The sequence below is a fragment of the Fusarium musae genome, chromosome 4 (genome assembly GCF_019915245.1).
Source record: "Fusarium musae strain F31 chromosome 4, whole genome shotgun sequence".
Taxonomy (NCBI): domain Eukaryota; kingdom Fungi; phylum Ascomycota; class Sordariomycetes; order Hypocreales; family Nectriaceae; genus Fusarium; species Fusarium musae.
In genome coordinates, this window is record NC_058390.1 from 3,222,885 (window position 1) to 3,234,940 (window position 12,056).

Consider the following 12,056-nt stretch of genomic DNA (forward strand, 5'->3'; position numbering starts at 1 on the left):
TAGAGATGGAATCGTCAATTTGACTTAGACTGGGTGTGCCGGTTTGCACAGCAGCGGACTTACTAAAGCCAAGCAATGCATACACAGGTGACGGATTTCTACAATCTTCAAGAAACTTGTATCTCTACTAAGCAAGCTGAGTCCCACAAACATACAGGTCACAAACAATGCGTTGGGCAGAGACAACGGTGCAACATCGTATCCGTTAACGTCAGATATAGAGGATCAAACTGAGCCTCACAAAGGAAGCCAAGGAAGCCAAGGATTAAAACAGTGGCTCTTCTCGCATCGAAAACCTCCGTCATGGCAACAAACATACATATTCCTTATGCATAATGGCTCAGATAAGATTATCACCATCAGACATATAACCCGATAGCCCGAAGCAAACCACTCCGACGTTGGATCCCAGCGCAGCTCAGATCATTCAATGTCCATATGTAGCAATCATACTGAATCCCTTCAGTAAACTAACTCTCTTATCGACCAATAGATGTGTAGAGAACCCCGCCGCAACAGTTCTGAACTGAAGAGCCAGAGTATTTTACCCCGCCAAATGCCATTCACTCTGCTGATATTTGAAGCAAATTTTCAGTAACAAGACCTAGGGCGTCCAAACCGCATGTTTTTTTGCTCATGTGGTGGAGAGCTCCGTCATCGGGGAGATTTTGACCATCATGTCAGTCACAGTAATAGACAAATTCCACTATCGGCCAGACTTCCTCTGATGTGACATTTCATTCTTGAATCTGCAATTCGAATTCCTCTGCCGTGAGAAGTCAGGAAAAAGGTGTTGGAGTTGTACTAACCCCGATTTGCTTTTGCTTCGCGCCGTTAGACCCTCCTCTCCTCGCTGGGTATCTTGTCTCAAAACTTTCCTCCAAGTAACAAGCTCCAGTTCCGAACTTCGGCATACACCACAGTAAGCAAGCAAAAGCAGCAGCAGTCATGGAATCATTCATCATCAAGACCCCCAGCTCCAGCGCAAACATCGGCCCCGGCTTTGATGTCATTGGCCTTGCTCTGTCCGTCTACCTTGAGCTTCACGTAACCATTGATCGGTCAAAGACAAAGTCCGAGCACCCACTCAACTGCAAGATCACCTACGAAGGAGAGGGCGAGGATGAGATTAGCCTTGACCCCCAGGTCAACCTTATCACACGTGTAGCGCTCTATGTCCTGCGCTGCAACGACCAGAGGGCGTTCCCTGTTGAGACCCACGTGCATGTCAAGAACCCTATTCCTCTAGGTCGTGGCCTTGGTAGCTCAGGTGCCGCTGTTGTTGCTGGTGTTGCTCTGGGCAAGGAAGTTGGAGGATTAAAGCACCTCGACAATGACCGACTATTCGACTACTGTCTCATGATTGGTAAAATCAACCCTCCGATCGACTCGGTTACACGCTAACCTCAATTCCAGAGAGACATCCTGACAATGTCGGAGCTGCCCTCTACGGAGGTTTCGTCGGAACATATCTCAAGCCCTTGACTCCCGAAGACGTTGCCCGAACCGAAATTCCGCTTAGCGAAGTTCTACCTGCGCCGGCGGGAGGGGAGGACACTGGTAAGAAGCCGCCGAACCCTCCCAACGGAATTGGTCACCATATCAAGTTCCCATGGGCCAAGGAGATCAAGGCTGTTGCTATCATCCCCGATTTCCAGGTTGCTACACATGCTGCACGAGGAGTGCTACCTGCGAACTACACTCGTCCCGATGTGGTATGCCAAACCCCGAGATTCTGGTTATGATGAAGCTAATCCACGGCCTTAGGTCTTCAACCTGCAGAGAATTGCCCTTCTGCCCGTCGCCCTGGGCCAGTCCCCCCCCGATCCCGAGCTCATCCATCTTGCCATGCAAGACAAGATTCACCAACCCTACCGCCAGACTCTCATCCCTGGTCTGACCGAGATTGTCGAGACAATGTCCCCAAAGACTGACGAAGGCTTCCTCGGTGTCTGTCTATCTGGCGCCGGTCCTACCATTCTGGCTCTTGCCACGCACAACTTCGAGGCTATCGCCGCCAAGATCATCGCTAAGCTGAGAGAACACAACGAGAAGAAGGATCTACCGTGCCAATGGATGGTGCTTGAACCCGCTGAGGGTACCCATGTCATCCGCTCATGAGTATGAAATCGTGAGAACAGATACCATGAAGGGAATCAAAATGACCGCCCGACTAGAATCGTGGCTGGGATTGCATAGACATGTGTATCACGTAAAAGGAATTATGTATGGCTGGCAAACTTCTGAAGACCAAGGATAGAGGGTCACGCCCAGGCATGGAGTATGTGAGAACGATTCAATGAAAATAACGCAATAAAAGGGAAGTTTAGATATACAATTTAATTCGATTTATGAAAATGGCAGGCGAGCTAGATATATTGTTTATGTGATATCTTGAACTACCTAGACTATGGGACTGCAACGCGGTTGTTTGGTAAGTAGGACTAGATTTCATCAAAAGATATACATTTGATCAGAATAGACTTGAAAATCCTTCTTCAATTACCAGTTTCTTGCAATGCTGGTATTCCGTCCTCTGAAGAAGGAATATCGACCGAATATCTCGTGTGGCTATAGGTTAGTTCCGCTTTAGCATCTGGGACTATTGGGCATGCTATAATGTTCAGAGTACCCGTAGTTACCTAAATAGTAGCAGCCGAAAACTAATATTCAAACAAGATATCGGGAGTTCGATCTGATTCATAAACACTTTGAGGTCTGTTTGCTGGGATGTTCAGAAGCCAGTATATGTAAGTAGGCTTCCTTTCCATGTACAACCATTGGCTAGAGCAAACACACAACAAACTCACAACCACTTCATGATTCTATCGACCGAGCCGGAAACTATCCCGTTGCTTTCCACTGTTTCCATATTGGGGGGAAGGTTTCCACCGATCTCGGCGGGTGTTACCATATTTCTGTCTCGATAGGCCGAACCGTTGCCTTTCCCCAACTTCAAGACTATAGTTTCGCTGTAACTTACCCCGAAGAACCGAGGGTTGGGTTGCATGACGGCAAATGCGTGCCTATAATAAACAATGTCCTCAGCGAACCCCTCTCGAGTTGATAATTCCTCTGTTCTTCTCAATTCATTTGTGACATAGAATTCACTGCCACCAAAAATGTCTGCTCCTCCACCCAAGGGTATCTACGTGCCCGTTCCCACGTTCTTCGCTTCCAAGAAGACTGCCAACTACAACGCTATTACCCCACCCATCGATATTGAAACACAGGTCGCTCATTCAGTCTTCCTGGCCAAGAATGGAATCAAGGGCCTAGTAGTCCTCGGTAGCACAGGAGAAGCTGTTCATATTCACCCTAGAGATCGCCACGCCATTCTCAGTGGTATCAAGGCTGGTCTTGAGAAGGAGGGTTTCAAGGATTATCCCATCATTGCGGGCACAGCAACAAACAGCGTCGAAGAGACTGTTGAACAACTCAAGGATGCTCAAAAGTCGGGTTCCCAATGGGGATTGTGCCTCGTTCCTGGGTACAATGCCGGTGCAGTTACACAAGAGGGTATTATCCAATGGTTTACTGCCGTTGCTGACCAAAGTCCCATTCCTGTCATGATGTAAGTCGTCTCGGCCCAATTATACCAAAACCCCGGCCGGACTAACCAGATTGCTCAGCTACCATTACCCCGGAGTCTCGAACAACGTCAAAGTTGCACCTTCGACATATGCCATACTTGCAAAGCACCCTAACATTGTCGGCTGCAAGCTCTCTCATGGAGATGTCTCGGTAGCCGCGCAGGTTGCTTCCAACCCATCCATCGATCACACCCACTTCCACTGTTTCACAGGCCTCGGACAACAGCTCCTACCTGTTATCTCAATTGGCTTTGCCGGCGCCATTGATGGCTCAGCGGGATTCTTCCCCAAGTCACTGGTGCGACTCTTCGAGCTGTCGTCCAAGACCCAGCCTACAGATGCTGAGATCCAGGAGCGAAGACTGCTGCAGTTCAAGGTTAGCTCAATGGAGGAGCTTGTGGTCAAGTTTGGTACTGTGGGTATCAAGGATGCTATTAGCAGACTGAGAGGCTTTGGGGATACAGACGGTACGAGGTTGCCGCTCGTGGGTGGTATTCCTGGTGGTGATGCTGAGTGGGCGAAGTGGAAGGGGGTGATTGATGCAGTTGAGGAGGTTGAGAAGTCGCTATAAGCAGTTAAAAGTTTAGATTAAAGAAGAGTATAAACTTCAAACATGATGATCAGAATCAGTGGACAAACCAACTTTGAATTGGGTGATCTTGCAATATCGATGTTGTTCATACCTATCTTAGCATTTGACGCGCGCTTCTCAGCCTCATAGACTCAAATTTTCGATTGAGCTAATATCAAATAACCGGGCGAATGGTTTAGTGGTATAATACTCCCTTAGCATAATTCGACCGAATAATCTGGGAGTGGTCCAGGGTTCGATTCCCTGTTCGTCCATTGCAGGTGGTTAGATTCCACTACATATCCTCTTTTTGCAATTCAAGCAACTTCATCTTTTTGTCAGTTTAATTGTAGAGGTGCCTGTTGTGATGCTATTCGAGACGAGTGCTTCTGATAGTAATCCTGCTTCTTACTATGCGGTAAGCTGACGTGTGATGTATGGTATGGATAAAGTCGCTGTCATGTTCTATATCTTGCAGTATCTTGCATGCTGAATGCTCACGGCGTCATATTGCAATGCCGCAAGGAAGCCAGTATAATGCTATAACGCTCCCGTTCTCTTGTAGGATAATCTACTTGTGCTTAACTTTCCCGACATTTTCATCGCTTACACAACTCGGCCGAGTCGCGTTCCCACCAAACTCCCGTGCCTCGGCTCCTTCAATTCCTAATCGATAGTGGCATATCACAATAGAGCTTTGAACTTTTCAAGGGGGCAACTAACTTTAGGGCCTTGTACACTCACTAATACCTACGGCATCCTCGGCGTTCGTCACAAGCTTCCTTGATTGGCAAGTCCTGTTGCACTTTTAATTAACCGCGTTCGGTTGAGATAAATACCGGGTGAATCCCATTCTTCCAGTCCCTCAGGGTTGTCGCAAACACCACAATCAACTCACCATGGCCGGTGCAAGTAAGAAAATGTTTGGGCTTTCCCATGTGGTGCCTGTCATTATGCCTCTCGCTCTAGGTTCTGCTGGATATGCTGCCTATCGAGTCAATTGGGGTCCTCTGGTCAAGGCTTTCCTTACAGGACCTGGCCGCACGTCGCGAATCCTGTTGCTGCTGTTTGTTGTGTTCAACTGGAAGAGCATGCCCTTTGCTTGGACTGTAAGTCTCGATGGTCTCTCCTGGCCTTTATAACACCCTGACACTCTATAGTACCGAGTCTTCTATGTGATCTTCTACCATACCTTCTGGCGCAAATCGCCTAATCTTGGACCCGAAGCCCTCTTCAAACCCATGATCTCTACCACCCACGCGCCTCTTCTCGAGATTGACTACAACTTCCACAAGTCCAATTCGACCTATTTTGCCGATCTCGACGTCTCACGATCTCACCTTGTTACATATCTCTGCCGCGCATCCTACGTCACACTCGCCCAAAACAGCAAGACCAAGATTGTCCTAGACCCCAAGACCGATCAGCCCATCAAGGGCCAGATGAGCATCATACTTGGCGCTGTCGAGTGCAGCTTCAAGCGCGAGATCCCTGCGTATAAAAGCTTCGAGATGTGGAGTCGCATTCTATGCTGGGACCGCAAGTGGTTATACATCGTGACACATTACATTCCCAAAGGAGCTGCTAAGCCAACATCATGGCTTGACCCCACGTTCAACAAAGTTTCTGCGCGAGGCCCTCAAGATGCTGCTGGTGGATGGGAGAAGAAGATCTATGCTACGGCCATAAGCAAGTACGTTTTCAAGCTGGGTCGCTTTACTGTGAACCCAGCTATCATGCTCGGCGGCGCTTCTGGCCTGCTACCTGAGCGACCCGGAGGTTGGACATCTGGTGAACAGCAACTCGGTGATCTTTCTGCTGATGTCTCAGATGTGGACTTGGATGTCCCTGGAGAATGGAATTGGCGACGTGTTGAGGCGCAGCGACGTAAGGGTATGGAGTATGCAAAGCACTTCCAGGAGCTCGATAACTTGCACGACTTGTTTGATGGAGGCAAAGAAGGCGCTCTTGGCAAGTTCACACCCTAAAACAAGTGAGATAGAATGTGGCAGATTAGACAAAGTTGGACATATAGAATTATAACATATAGGCCGGCAGTAACCTATCCTTAGATATCGGGGTTGTATAGAAGGATGGTCAGAGCTAGAGGGAATCGGGATAGTATCTGGAGTGCTTCATCGGTAGGCACCTTTAATGAATATATGACGCCTGAAGACTGGGTCGAAGGCTAAAGACGTAGACCAGAAGATCATAAAATATCTCTCCGCCCGTTATACCAGCTTCAATACCTTGTTCAGTCGAAGATACGGAAGGAGAATGCAAGATTTTCGAGTAGACTTCTTTGCAAATCATCCATGAGAAAGCATGGTAGGCGGGCTACGTTGAACAGAAGGCGTCTCGCAACTTGGACCAAGTTCAATATCACATCGACACGTCAACAGTCAAAGTTGCAGCTACTATCTATCTTGGCATCAACATGCGTTACCTAAACGAGAAGTTTGAAGTTTTTCAGTTGACATAATTTGGTGGTCCACAACGTCAGATTTTCTGACTCGGTGCTTGACTCTATGTTTGGTCATCATCATAAAAACTTCAACCCATCTCATCCAAGTTCAGGTCTCTTCCAAAGAGGGGTACTTCCAGCGAAGTTTAGAGTGTAAAAAAGGAAAAGACCGTCACCCAAAGGTCAACGGGATGCCGGCCCCTCGCATCAAGAATGAGCCCCATCGAGTAACCCAGCTTTCGCCGAGCAATCGCATACCTATCAATCTCGACAAAAATCCTCAGCGACCCGATACCACACGCGCGAGCACCAAGCGTCTGCCAACCATCAACTTGCCAGACGACTCGTCTGTCTCGAAACACACCAATCTCTCGGCAGCGGACTCATATCTTCATCCAAGGGGGCCGAGAGCGGCAGAGAACGCGATTCAGAGCCTTTAACAAATTGATGTGACGGAGGGCAGGGCCGGTGCAGGGCGCGGGCCTGGGTGCAGAAGTCAGCCGCTGTGCTTCTATGGCGGCGCGTTTCCGCAAGCTCCGTCGAAACGAAGATGTCCGGGGACTTTCTCCCAAAGCCAGAAAGAATGCGAGACGCTGCGATAAATCGCAATGTCTCTGTTTGTAAGCTTCGAATGGCGATTTTTTGAGCGAGGGGCGCGGATGAAGAGAAGAAAGAAGAAAGAAAAATCGTAACCAGCTCAAGTTGAATTTTTATGCACGAAATGGGGCTGAAGTGTGGCGCCATGAATCAGAGCTCCCAGGTGTGGCTGTACCTTAGCTTGCTGCCTTTTTTTGTCCGACGCGGGTTGGCCAATCCGAACTTCGCGTTGAGAAGGCTGGGTCACTGCCTTCGTGCCTGTTTATTCATTCTCAATACAAAGCTCACGGCGCAACCAGTTTCAGCAGTGCAAACATCAATTCTTTAAAGATCTGTTTTTCATCTGAGATTAGTCGCGTGGCCAGTTGGAAGCTTCGCTCATAAGCCACCAAGTTTCTGAGTCTCAGGAGCGGGATCCCAAAGCCAAAAAGACAGAAAAAGGGCCACCGACTGGCTTTCAACTTTCTCTCCTTCGGCACACCGCGATCATGTCGACCCTTTTTGGCGGTGCTTCAGCTGCATCAACGACAAGCAACACCGTCGGTGACCTTAAGCAAGACGTCGCACTCTCAGACCCCCCTACTGATACCATCTCCGACCTTTCCTTCTCCCCTGCGCCAAACGGGCCTGACTTCCTCGCCATCTCCAGTTGGGATAACAAGGTTCGCATTTACGAGATTGCTGCCAATGGCCAGAGTCAGGGCCGACACGCCTACGAGCACAGCCAACCTGTGTTGAACTGCGACTTCTCCAAGGTACGAAGATATAATGATCGAGCGAAACGAAATGGCAACTGACTAGGTTTCTAGGATGGAACAAAAGTCGCCTCTGCTGGCGCTGACAAGAATGTCAAGGTCTGCGATCTTGCCTCCCAGCAGGACGCCGTTATTGGCACACACGACCAGCCAGTGCGAACATGTCGATTTTTCATGAACGATGGTAACCCCATGGTGGTCTCGGGCTCGTGGGATAAGACGATCAAGTACTGGGATCTTAGACAACAGGGACCTGCGGCAACCGTACAATGCCAGGAGCGAGTTTATACGATGGACGTCCGCGATAATCTCTGCGTTGTCGGCACCGCCGATCGATACATCAATGTTATTGATCTCAAGAACCCTACCAAATTCTATAAAACCCTGCAGAGCCCTCTCAAGTGGCAGACCAGGGTGGTTAGTTGCTTTACTGACTCTGCTGGTTTTGCTATCGGTAGTATCGAGGGTCGTTGCGCTATCCAATACGTCGAAGATAAGGACTCCAGGTAAGAAGCCTCTCGGATCTGCCTTTCTTGACATGCTTAGACTAACATATTGCAGCTCCAACTTCTCTTTCAAGTGTCATCGCGACCCCCCCGCCAACAGCGTCACAAATGTCTATGCCGTCAACGATATTTCTTTCCACCCCGTTCATGGCACATTCAGCACTGCTGGTTCCGATGGCACATTCCACTTCTGGGACAAGGACGCCAAGCACCGTCTCAAGGGCTACCCTAATGTTGGTGGCAGCATCACTTCCACAACCTTCAACAAAAATGGTTCCATCTTCGCCTACGCTGTAGGCTACGACTGGGCCAAGGGCTACCAGCACAATACTCAGAACTACCCTATCAAGGTGATGTTGCACCCTGTCAACCAGGACGAGTGCAAGCCCAGGCCATCACTCAAGAAGCGATAAAGGATCACACGAATATCAAGAGGACGGGCTGGAGAGGAGGGAATGGATTTCGTTGGTCGATTAATAGTTAGTTGCGATTATGTACTGTACCACAATTGGTGAAGACTCCAAGATTGATAGGAAAGGGCCAAAAAGGATGGAATGTTGAGTTTGGACCAAAAAGAGCAAGGCAATCCAGGTGGTGGTGTTTTACGAGAGATGATACCATAGATGCAATAAAACATCAACACAAACCTGGCATAGTATCCAATGGCATTCAGCTTCACAAATGTCATCATATGGCAACGCAGTGAGATGAGCCCATAAGCTTGCGGACAAATACGTTGACGATCTGGCAGCCATTATTCACCAGTTATAAAGCTTGAGTTGCAAGGATAGCAAAGGATTGGTATTGATTCCAGTCTGCCACCTGGGCTTTCACTTTATCATTGTGTATCGATGTATAAAAAAAAAGGATGGTTCTTAGCCACAGGAGCCTCTTGTAGCGGGCCATTAATTGATGCAACCGCACCTTGCTTCGCATAAACAGATTAAAACGCTTAATATATCATCAGCTCTCTTTATGAGTAGCTGGCATAACCAGACCCCGCCTTATCGTCCCTTTCGTATTTTCACTTGATTCTTAGTTTTTGCTGAGCGTGCGTCCAGGAAGAATATCCTGGATCATTCCGCCGAAGACGTCTTTGAGAAAGGTACTTCTGTCAGAGTCGTCTGGCTTTGTCTCCTGAGCAGGCTGCTCATGAACAAACTTGACGTCGACGCTGTCCATGTTCACGGCATCCATAGTAGCCATGGGAGCACCAGGAACGACGACATCAGGGTCGACAGCAAAGATGACGGGCCGCTTGCTATACAAGTCGGCGGCATCGGACATTGAGCTGTGGTAGGCGCCATAGTTGTCAGGGAGAAGAGGCATACGAGGGAGAGGCTCGTTGAAGTTGGGGGTAGCGTGAATCTTGGGCAAGACTGTGCTGTCGACATGGTTGACAGGAGCACGAGAAGGTGTTGAGGAATGGAAGCTCTGCATCAATGGCCTTCGGCGACCAGAAAGAGATGGCTGAGGAGTAGGGCGGTGGGTAGTCTTTAGACCACGGGACTGGAAGTATTGTTAGTACCAGAGCTGAAATGACTAATTGGAAGAGAAGAAACTCACCTCAGAGTGCTGAGACTGCTCTGAAGAAGCTCCAAGGAGCTCGGCATACTTGGGCATGAGAGCGATACCGGCATGGCGCTGAGACTCGGCCAGAGAGCGAGTGAGCTTTGAGACGGGAGCGGTGATTCTAGGCATTGTGATAGAGTTGGATGTGACAAGATGGCAAAGGTTTGTTGTGGTGGTAGCAAGGTGTTGGCGGTGTCCAGCTACTTATACGTTGGCGTAGTAGTATGGATCTGATGGAGTGGTTGGTAAGGCAAGGTAGTGTACGGATAGTGGTGACCAAGTCTAATCAGGCGATGAGAAGAGTGGAGGGTCCACGGATGCAATGGATAGATGATACAGGCAGGCACAGGTATAAGTGGAAGCAATTGGATGGTTCAATTGGAGGGAGGGAAGGAGGGTTTATGTATGTATTCCAAGTACCTGTGACTGAGACACCTGGCAGGTAAGGCAAGATAAGCTAGAGGAGGGGGAAGGCGGGAGGGAGCTTCTGGTAGCTTGACCTCAAGGTGAAGCAAGCGCGGATGCTTGTCCGGGAGGCCCGTGTGATCTGGGGATCCATGGAATGAGCAACAGCAACCGCAAGAGAAACAACAACAGCAACGGGGTTGAGGAAAGAGTCACTCACAGCCTCCACACCTCATCCTTGGAACCTGGAAGGTACGGTACCGATCCCGCCCTGTTAGCTCACCTTATTTTAGCGACTACAGCATTGATCCCGCTAAAAGTAATGGAGTGTGGAGAGCAGGTACAGTACTGGGTTGTGTCAAACAGCTCTCAACCTGCAGCAGACCCATTCTACTATAACAATTTGAACTTTCAAACAACTATTTTCGCTGCGAAACATCACGGTATCAGAAACCTCTAAATATATCTCTTCCGTTTCGTTGCAAACAAACAAATGAATATCGGCAGCAGCAGCACCAAAATCACCAAGGATGCGAAGCAGTGACCATACCATAATAACATGGCAATTCCCGACTCGGCGACGAAATACCGAATGCCGCCCAGTGCAAACAAGGTCCCTCATGCAAGTGGCACATCATCAAACACATGTTGAGATCCAATCAACTGCCTTGAAACAGCGCAGGCTACTACAGTACAGTACTTAGCATTCACCGTACGGGCCAGCTCGTAAGGGGTATGTATCACTACGTTACTGATTCCTCATCAACCTCACCATAGGTAGCCATCCCCAGCTTTCGTTCTGCTGAGAGACTGGGTCCATGGTCCTTCCCCGGGCTAAAAAAGAGGCAACTACAGGGCTTCTCCAGGTCGATTTCCAGCTCGATCACTTGTTTTTCATCGAACCATAGCTTGCTAAGCCCGAAAACATTAAGAGAGCAGAGTTGAGGTTGAGGCAACCAGTTAAAGGTGTCAATCACAAAGTTACCCTGTGCCTGGCTCTGTGTTCTATCAAGAGATAACAGTATCAGATCAGAGGAACAGTGGCGTCAACTTACGAGACCTTTGGATACTGTGTGCAATGCATACCAATGCTATGCAAAGAGTGTCGCAATGTGCCGCCGGAAGAATCAGCATGGCACCATCTTCACAGCCTCCAAAACCATCACTACAACGAAACAGATCCGTGAGTGGAACTCGTTGAGCTTGAAGCTACGTACTCTGGCTAGATGCTGTAACTTTAGGTGGGACAAGGGTCTATAGAACAGAACAACGCCGCTTTAAGCCCCCCCGCCTTACACTCAACCTTTCGCCTACAACCAACAAATGCCAATGGCTGCTGACGAGTCTCGGCAGGGGACTCTGATCTGACGCACGTGGATTGTGCCTGTCGCTCTCAAGATCGCCATTCTTTGAACCAATTGTTGCTCTAGCATTAACAGGGCGGTCAGAAGCCAGCTGTACTGGATACACTGTTTTGAAGACGCCTCTTATTGTTACTCGTCGATCGTTCTGCTGTCCAGTTCGAACCCGATTACGAAAGAGCCTGTCTTAACTCAATCTGGCCACGATATCATTACAACCTCTTGAAATGAA

The 12,056-nt window shown here is 48.8% G+C and overlaps 5 protein-coding genes and 1 non-coding gene across 6 annotated transcripts; 5 read left to right on the forward strand and 1 right to left on the reverse strand.

Moving 5' to 3' along the window:
- Window positions 1-948: 948 nt before the first annotated feature.
- J7337_005909 (uncharacterized protein) lies at window positions 949-2,121 on the forward strand (the record flags this gene model as incomplete). Its single annotated transcript, XM_044823581.1, has 3 exons — window positions 949-1,366; window positions 1,417-1,715; window positions 1,768-2,121. The coding sequence occupies 3 exons, from the start codon at window positions 949-951 to the stop codon at window positions 2,119-2,121; spliced, it is 1,071 nt and encodes a 356-aa protein (XP_044682072.1).
- A 1,001-nt stretch (window positions 2,122-3,122) lies between these two features.
- Window positions 3,123-4,164, forward strand: J7337_005910 (uncharacterized protein; the record flags this gene model as incomplete). The annotated part of the gene is made up of 2 exons (XM_044823582.1): window positions 3,123-3,574; window positions 3,633-4,164. The coding sequence occupies 2 exons, from the start codon at window positions 3,123-3,125 to the stop codon at window positions 4,162-4,164; spliced, it is 984 nt and encodes a 327-aa protein (XP_044682073.1).
- A 185-nt stretch (window positions 4,165-4,349) lies between these two features.
- On the forward strand, window positions 4,350-4,439 carry J7337_005911. Its single transcript has one exon. It is a non-coding gene; the product is annotated as a tRNA-Ala (tRNA).
- A 624-nt stretch (window positions 4,440-5,063) lies between these two features.
- J7337_005912 (uncharacterized protein) lies at window positions 5,064-6,152 on the forward strand (the record flags this gene model as incomplete). The annotated part of the gene is made up of 2 exons (XM_044823583.1): window positions 5,064-5,273; window positions 5,325-6,152. 2 exons carry the CDS (start codon window positions 5,064-5,066, stop codon window positions 6,150-6,152), a joined length of 1,038 nt encoding a protein of 345 aa, XP_044682074.1.
- A 1,561-nt stretch (window positions 6,153-7,713) lies between these two features.
- GLE2 (RNA export factor gle2) lies at window positions 7,714-8,899 on the forward strand (the record flags this gene model as incomplete). Its single annotated transcript, XM_044823584.1, has 3 exons — window positions 7,714-7,980; window positions 8,035-8,486; window positions 8,542-8,899. 3 exons carry the CDS (start codon window positions 7,714-7,716, stop codon window positions 8,897-8,899), a joined length of 1,077 nt encoding a protein of 358 aa, XP_044682075.1.
- A 622-nt stretch (window positions 8,900-9,521) lies between these two features.
- On the reverse strand, window positions 9,522-10,187 carry J7337_005914 (uncharacterized protein; the record flags this gene model as incomplete). The annotated part of the gene is made up of 2 exons (XM_044823585.1): window positions 9,522-9,995; window positions 10,053-10,187. 2 exons carry the CDS (start codon window positions 10,185-10,187, stop codon window positions 9,522-9,524), a joined length of 609 nt encoding a protein of 202 aa, XP_044682076.1.
- Window positions 10,188-12,056: the final 1,869 nt, after the last annotated feature.